The sequence below is a fragment of the Anolis sagrei genome, chromosome 2 (genome assembly GCF_037176765.1).
Source record: "Anolis sagrei isolate rAnoSag1 chromosome 2, rAnoSag1.mat, whole genome shotgun sequence".
Taxonomy (NCBI): Eukaryota; Metazoa; Chordata; class Lepidosauria; order Squamata; family Dactyloidae; genus Anolis; species Anolis sagrei.
The window spans coordinates 20,780,054-20,788,859 of record NC_090022.1 but is presented as its reverse complement, the minus strand read 5'-3'; the positions used below and the strand labels follow the sequence as shown (position 1 = coordinate 20,788,859).

General features: G+C 42.2%; 1 protein-coding gene across 2 annotated transcripts in view; it reads right to left on the bottom strand.

Annotated features, from left to right (window-relative positions):
• Positions 1–547: 547 nt before the first annotated feature.
• ABHD16A (abhydrolase domain containing 16A, phospholipase) overlaps positions 548–8,806 on the bottom strand; it is a 45,072-nt gene continuing 36,813 nt past the window's right edge. For both annotated transcript variants that reach the window (XM_067463329.1, XM_067463330.1), the window contains 7 exons: positions 7,971–8,034; positions 6,836–6,892; positions 6,546–6,608; positions 4,568–4,644; positions 3,301–3,399; positions 2,575–2,621; positions 548–861 (listed from right to left, as the gene is read on the bottom strand). In XM_067463329.1, coding sequence (XP_067319430.1) covers positions 778–861; positions 2,575–2,621; positions 3,301–3,399; positions 4,568–4,644; positions 6,546–6,608; positions 6,836–6,892; positions 7,971–8,034 — 491 coding nt within the window. In that variant the 3' untranslated portion in view covers positions 548–777. The remainder of the gene's footprint in view (positions 862–2,574; positions 2,622–3,300; positions 3,400–4,567; positions 4,645–6,545; positions 6,609–6,835; positions 6,893–7,970; positions 8,035–8,806) is intronic.

The following is an 8,806-nucleotide window of genomic DNA, read 5'->3' as shown; positions in this document are numbered from 1 at the left end:
TTACTTTCCTGCCGGAGCAGTACTTATTGATCTACTCACATTTGTATGCTTTCGAACTGCTAAGTTGGCAAAACCTGGGGCTGGCAATGGGAGTTCATGCTGTCCCGTGGATTTGAACCATTGACCTTTCGGTCAGCAAGTTCAGCAGCTCAGCAGTTTAACCCGCTGCACCAATGGGAAGGATACCCACGCTATCCTCTGTATACCCATACCTTCTTTATAAACAAAATCTTCTCTCCTGGCCTTCAGGAAACCAAAACCTATTAAAAGACTCAACTTGGCTCATCCTTTCACCAATCAGTTATTCTGACCACGAATTTGGACAGGCCTCATGTCTAAAATTCCAGGTTTTATGTAAAACATCAGGGCAAGGAGAAATGATTTTGAAATGGATTAAAGCCCAAAGGTAATCACGGCAAGCAATTTGTCAGGAATGTCGTTAGTAAATTTCTCCTCCTGCAACAATAAAAAAGGGATGCTGGCTATAGCTGGTCGCAGAACACACTCAAATATGTCATGAGATGGGAAGGAAAAAAAACTCAGCAAGTATAAAAAATACCATCTTTATTGTGAACCCTTGACAATGACGCAAGGGTTTGGAGGTTTAGAGGATAAATATTACAGGGGAGAGGAGGCAGATTTACAGCGTGCGGATGGGAGGATAACAGTGACAGTTGGACATACAGGCACACACACGCAGGGACAGCCAATGCACTCGGCAGCTGAGCAAGGAAGACACCGATATAGGAAGCCATGAGTGCCCTGGGAAAGGGGGTGCTATAAGCTCCACGGGAGGTGAAAGTCCTGCGGAGGGAGCGGAGTACAGTGTGTCGCCTCAAAGTTTTGGAGGTGCTTCCGGGCCTGGGAAAATAAAATGCAAAATTAAAGGGTTGCAAATCAAAAGCATTCCTAAAATATAAACTTTTTTTTTACAAGAATGGAATAAGGATAAATTTGGAACATGGTGGGAAGCTGGATACAATAGAAAGCAGGCATTCCTACATTTGGCTGATGGAAAAATTATTGCACTACTGATTTATACCAGATCTTCAGCCATTGTGTTTGCAGCATAAACCGAGGAAAGAGGCTAATGTACAGTTTAATAGTAGAGGATGCCAACTCTCCATCCTGTGCAAGTAGTCAAGGGCTGGCATCCTATTTGAAGTTTCCTTAGCATGGTCCATCAGTGCACAAACTTGGAAGTCTTATTTTGGAAGGCAAAGGCAGCTAGATGGGGGACAAAGGGTAGAAGGGAGCTTTCCTGCCCCCTTATGTGGGTCATGTGGTGGAATCTTGCCTGGATATTCTGGTGGCAGTTAACACAGCTCTACGTGGGGTTGTAAATCAATATAAACATCCGTATATATGGTAATTGTCCAGCCCACCACTGGGGAGAAAGGCCATCCTGAATAGACTACTGCAACGTGCTCTTCGTGGGGCTGCCTTTGAAGACTGCTCGGAAGCTTCAAGTGGTCTAACGGGTGGCAGCTAGATTCCTCACTGGAGAGGCGTACAGGGAGCACACAACCCCTCTGTTACGTCAGCTCCACTGGCTGCCAGTCTGCTACCGAGTACAATTCAAAGTGCTGGCTTTAGCCTATACAGGCCTAAATGTTTTCAGCTCAGCTTAACTGTCTGAACATATCTCCTTCTATGAACTATCTCAGAGATTAAGATTGTCTGGGGAGGCCCTGCTCTCGATCTCACTTCCTTTGCAGGTGGACGAAAGACAGGGCCTTCTGAGTGGTGGCCCCTTAGCTATGGAACTCCCTCTCCAGTGTGATCAGATTAGCCCCTTCTCTCCTGACCTTCAGGAAAAAACTTAAGGCGTGGCTTTAGGACCAAGCTTTTGACAAGTAATTGGGAGGGATAGCCAATACTCCAGAAGACAGGAGCAGAATTCAAAACGATCTTGACAGATTAGAGAGATGGGCCAAAACTAACAAAATGAAGTTCAACAGTGACAAATGCAAGATACTCCACTTAGGCAGAAAAAAATGAAACGAAAAGATACAGAATGGGGGATGTGTGGCTCGAGAGCAGTATGTGTGAAAAAGATGTTGCAGTCCTCATAGACAACAAGTTAAACATGAGCCAACAATGTAATGCAGTGGCAAAAAAAAAAGGCAACGGGATTTTTGTTGGTGTCTTTACAATTTACAATTTATTATTTATTTATTATGTATTTAAAACATTTATATTCCGCCCTTCTCACTCCGCAGGGGACTCAGAGCGGAGCACAACATATATACGGCATATACATTCAATGCCGGGACATAAAACCATAAATATACACAAATATTAAAATCATTTATATCCACTTTAAAATCAGTTGCTTAAAAACCATCTCGGACACCATTCTATTAGTGCCTCAACAAACAAGGTTTCTTAATGTTTTTGCTACCTAGTTAACTAAATGTAAAATAATACTAAGTACAAGGAAATACAGAATTCTGGAAATACAAGGAAAAGCAACAATAAAAATACCAGGTTATCTAATACAGAAAATGACACACATGAGATACACATGCATGCAAATACATGTAGGAGCTCTCACAAGCAAATAGAACTTACCAAGAATAGTGCAAGCTGTCGTCTCCCATCAGATCTCATATCCTCACCTGATGTGAACAAATAAATGGAAGCGTTGGGTTAGGAAAGATCAAAGTGACAGGCAGCAAGTCACAAGGGTTAAGATCACATGCCTCTTTACCAATATTTATCTCCTCTAGAGTGTTGGTGTAGTGATTGGACTGCAACTCTGGAAACTAGGATTCAATCCCCTGCTCAACATACTGGATGACTTTGGACAAGTCACACACTATTAGCCCCAGGAAATCCTGCAATAGTTTCATTTTAGGGTTGCCAAAGTCAGAAACCCTTGGGGGCACACAACAATAATAAACAGGTGTCCAACAAAAAATTTCTGAATGTGGAAGAATTTTTATTTCCATCAGTTCTAGGCATCATGGAAGAAATCAGCACCCCGGTCACTCTTGAATCTACAAATCCAAGTGTTTCTGCTACTCCTTTGCTCAATGGCTTTGGTGTATCAAACAAACACTTCTTCTAATCTGTGCAAAATCAATAAATAACAGCTTGCTCCTGTTTTGTGACACCTGAAACGAACTGCTTAAAGTAGGGGCCTCTTTCTGCCTAATGGTTGGGGGTAATAATTCTTTAAAGTTGCTTTTTCCCAGCTAAAACCCAACTTCTCATAATTTTGCAACCTATTTTAATTCCAGTGCTAACTCCCATTACCCTCCTGCTTTTTCTTTCCCTCTTTATCCCAGGCCTCACCGACACTCCAGGGAAATGCGCCTCCTTCTTCAGCTTTGTATGACTTCAGTACTGACAGGCACCAGTCATCTTCTACTTCATAGCGGCTATAAACAGAGGCTGTGGAGATAAAAAATTAATGTGCGTCCCATGGACCGAAGGCTGCGGAGGTCAGAGGAAATCCTACTTTGCTGCTGTGTAGTGCAAAAACCCACCAGCAGATATATGTTCTGCTAACATTATGCAATTCCTGTACTTGATACCACTTGTAGTAAACTCTTCTCGATTAAATTTCCTGCTTCTTGGCAGGAGGTTGGACTGGATGGCCCACAAAGTCTCTTCCAACTCTATGATTCTATGAAATGCCCATGTGGGATACTGCATTGTGCAACTGCAATGTGCAATGGGATACACATTCATACAGAGAGTTGAAAGAGACCACATGGGTCATCTAGTCCAAGCCCATGCCATGCAGGATGTTCTGTTTACTCTGCATGTTCTATTCACTTTGCAGTATGGCCTTGGACCACTATGGATACAGTAGTGGTCCACTGCTGCCTGTGTAGATCAGGGGTCCCCAAACTATGGCCCGGGGGCCGGATATGGCCCCCCAAGGTAATTTACCCAAGCCTCGCTCAACCTATGGCATTGAATGTTTGCCATGTATATGTGCACTGCGATCGGCCTGAGTCTCTTGCGGGGTGAGAAGGCTGGAATATAAATACTGTAAATAAATAAATAAATGTTGAAATTGGTAACCTAAGCTTTCACAGACTAAGGCCCCTTCTACACTGCCCTTATGTCCCAGGATCTGATCCCAGGTTATCTGCTTTGAACTGCTAGATAATCTGGGATAAACAGATAATCTGGGATAAGATCCTGGATATAAGGACAGTGTAGAAGGGGTCAAAGTCTACTTCCTCAGGTGCATGGAGTGAGGTGCCTAAAGACAGGCCTTTGGTGGACAGAGACAGAAGGGATGGTCAAAGTCAAAACGAATTAGTAAATATATGAATGGAGGATAAAGTTCTGGAATGTAGTTGTGTGGAAACCAGAAAGGATGTGACAAACTGGCTAGGAAGGTCCTCATGAGACTGGGTTATTAACTAGTGTTATACCTTGCAGTATGTGTAGTGCACAGTGTGATGTTTTCATGAGGACTCTCTTACTTATTTCTCATCAGTGTATCCTAAAATTACAGAATATTGTTTTAAAAAGAACACATTACCATAACTATAATCACCATCATGACTGAGAAAGACATGGGGCCTATTTCTTTGCAACTTACCTTCTTCCATGGGTGTAGAAGCTTCTAGCCATTCCCGTACGACCCTCACACACTCTTCACCCATAACTTTGGGATACCTAGAGGAAGAAAAAGCCTGTTAACACAGATTCTGAGACTCTTTTGCTCATCACTTTAACTAATGAGGTTTGAATTGACCAAGAATTTCATAAGTTTTGTCAGACAATGAATACTCAGACCTGATTCTGCCAGTTCATTCCTCTGAAATATAGGCTATAGATCCTGGTATTATTTATTTATTTATTTACTATTCTTGTATACCGCTGTATCTCAAGCCCGAGGGCGACTCACAGCGGTTTCCAAACAGCAAAGACAATAAAAACAGCAGTAATCAATATACAAAACAGTTAAACTACACAGTTCCGTTAATAACCAATACGCAATCAACAATACACAATTATCACAAATCCCATCCCCCCGAACGCCTCATCATCCAAACGTGATCCAAATTCGTCGTCATTGGTATTTGATGGTCGTCTTCCCATACAAGTATTTGATGGTCGTCTTCCCATACAAGTCTTAACCAGAGCTGACCCTGCTTAGATTCCAAGATTAGATAGGATCTGGTAAAAAGGTAATGTTTTCCCCTGACATTAAGTCTCATTGTGTCCGACTCTGGAGGGTGATGCTCATCTCCATTTCTTAGCTGACGAGCCGGGTTTCTATGTAGGCACCTCCTAGGTCATGTTGCCAGCATAACTGCCTGGAGCGGCCTTACCTTCTTGCCAAGGCAGTACCTATTATCTACTCACATTTGCATGTTTTTGAACTGCTAGGTTGGCGGAAGCTGAGCCTAACAGCGGGAGCTCACTCTGCTCCCTAGATTTGAACCATCTACCTTTTGGTCAGCAAGTTCAGCAGCTCAATGGAACCGGAGAGCGCTACCAGGGGGATCTGGTACTTTATGGCTTTTGTGTAATGGTACTCCAATCATGCCGATGACTCCCTACAGAGGTTAGGTCATCCTCTTCCTTATTCCCCTTCAATGGATTATGAATTTATCATTGTTCTACTAAGACTTAAAGTCAGGGATGAGAATCACGTTGCCCTCCAGATGTTTCTGGACTCTCCTTGCAGATGCATTTCAAAAATCAATTACATTAATCTAGCTGCATCCCAGTTTTGATGACTTTTGACCAATTTTCCCAATCCAGCATTTCTCATCCTGGAAATCCTGGGGTTTACACCTGGAAGGGTTCATAGTTCCCAGTTAATGGTTATTGTCACATTCCGATTTTGTTGTTACGTTCTGGTTTTATTTAGAGTGGGTCCTTGGTGTCTGCTGGGGTTTATTTCCATAATTCTTTGTAGGTACCCAAATCCATGGATGCTCAAGTTCCACTATAAACAATGGAGTAGTACAATTGTATCTAAAATGTACCCTGACATGAATACTTTATATGCCCATACTATGTGCAATGACAAAATCAAGATTTGCTTTTGGGGGTTTTTTGGGAATGGGGTGGGGGATTTTAAACAGTGGAAAGCTGAACCTGTGGATACAGAATCTGTGGATACTAAAGACTAACTATTTATGCTGATGTCTGAAATCTTTTAAAACAGTTCTTTTATAAAACTGTATGTATTTTGCCTAATAAAGAATTGGATGAGCAAACAAGGAAATCTTTATAAATAAAAATGTAATGTTAGTTTGTGTAATTAACATAACTCAAAAACCGCTGGATGAATTGACACCAAATTTGAACACAATACACCTATCAGGCCAACAAATGACCATCACTCATAAAAACACTGAAAAACACAGTGGAAGGGACTTTAAAAGCTAAAAATAAAAAATACCTTACAATGCATGTGCATAACCACATAAATACACATATACACAAATATATATACACACAAAACACATATACACAGACAGGGCCATAGCAACGCATGGCAAGGGATGGCTAGTGAATCATAAATATCCTGAAGCAATGCTTACTATTGATAATTCACTCACCTGTGCTGCAGCAACTTCAGAAGCAAGTCATTTCCTCTATTGGACATTATATCTTCAGGAACACTGGAAAAGCAGGAGAGAGGAGAGAGTTAAAGCCACATTACTACATCCATCTATTCCAGACACATGCCTTTCCCTGGGATCCCTGCACAAATGCACAACAACTATAGAAAAGACAGTCTTTCTACTCAGATTACCACATCTTTAAGGCATCCTCTAGAACAGATGCCTCATTGCAATGTAGGCTGGGTAATCAAAATATTTTTTTCCTCAAATGATAGTAAACTCACGTAGTAGTGATGATTTCATCTTTGGTTCTGCGCACCAGCAAGACAGGGCCCTCATATCTGGAAAGGAGACAACATTAAGCCATGTGCTTGATCTGGAAGCTACTGTCAAAGGAAAGCACATTTACATCCATGAGTTTCTGCATGGCAGAATGGGTAGGAACCATATGTAAAGCTTCATAAGAAGCAATGGAAAAGAGCAATGGAAAAGAGTAAATATCTACTGCAGGTAGACCTCTGTCTAGTTTAAATGTCCCTCCCTATTACTTTGAGAGTGGCCTGCAATTTCCCCCCACTGACATTTGTACAAGTCACAATCAAACTACAATTTTTAAAACTTGGAAGTTTAGAACATTGGAAACTTGGAACATTGATTAGCTTTAGAACAATTCAGGAATGTACAGATGGCCCTCCGTATTAATGCATTCAATCATTCATTGCTTGAAAATAGTTTTTTAAATAACCCCCAATAGGTGGGGGTGGTGGTTATTTAAAAAATTATTTTCAAGCAATGAATGGTTGAATCCATTGATACAGAGGGCCATCTGTACATTCCTGAATTGTTCTAAAGCTAATCAATAATCAATATATTGTTACATGAGGTCTGAGCTGGGATGTTGATGTCCATCTATCAGGTCCACACTGGCAAATTTGCCAGCCTTTGCCTGATCAAGAGGCATAGCTTCCCCTTGCCTGTTGGCAGTTCCAGGATGGGCAGCAGAACAGCTGACATGCAAAGGGAAGCCGTGCATAGAATCCTAGAGTTGGAAGAGACCTCATGGGCCATCCAGTCCAACCCCCTGCCAAGAAGCAGGAAAATCGCATCCAAAACACCCTTGACAGATGGCCATCCAGCCATTGGTCTTCAGGTGTTGACCAACTATTGGTCTTCAGGTGTTTTTGACTTCTGCTCCCAGAAGCCCTGGCCAGCTTAACCAATACTCAGGAGTTCTGGGAAGTGAAGTCCTAAACACCTGGAGGACCAAGGGTTGGACAGACACCACTGCTTTAAGACAAGAATGGAAAATGCTCAGTGGGTCTCGATGACTGAGCAGGATTAAGACCCAGGTTTCCAGAGCCACAGTCCAATGCTCAAAACAGTACTCCATACTGGTTCTTAACTCTCCTGGCCGCCCACCTGCAAAGCTGCTCTCCGTTGTTCAGGTTCAGATGTTGTCTCACTGTTCGGGTGACCAGCCCTCCTGCAGAAGGAAGATGTTGCATTATTAAACTGTGATTTCCACCGGTGGTATGCTCCTAACTTAAGACTAATTCATATATCATGAGGAAAAATCACTCTTTTCAGTCTTGATAAGAGCGTGCTTTTGTGTTTTCCAGTTAAGTGCTGAGATACCAACCTGGGGAGAAAGTAGTAAACACCAACTGGTAAATTAGGACCAGTTTTACCAGGGCTTGTTTGGCCCATCAGCTGACCTGGATGAGGCGGTCAAGTTGCAAATGCATAGAGGGCAATAGTGGGGAATTTTGTCTGGCCTGGTTTAGAAAGACAAGTATGCCAAGGGTAGCAGGGCAAACTGGAGGGAACTGGGATTCCAGTCTTTGTGGCAACTTTGTTGAACAGGTTGCTTTGGTTTCCCTTCTTTCCGATACCCCAGAAAGAATAAAACTTAGGGCCCTTCTAGACAGGCCCTATATTCCAAGATCTGATCCCAGATTTTTTGTTTATCCCAGATTATCTGGCAGTGCAGACTCATATAATTCAGTTTAAATCAGGAAACCTGGGATCAAATCCTGAGATATAGGGCCAATTTGGAAGGTCACTGCTGTACCAAGTAGGTGATTATGGTAGAGTTTTTAGACAGTGGAAGCCAACATGAATAATCTGCCTTAAACCAACATTCACTGAAAGTTTGTGAACTTTTGTAAGAGAGACCTTATTTACATGATACACAAGGGTGGAGAGGTAATGTGGTAGCGAGAAGAAAATAATTAAAGGATCACAGGATGTGCCTA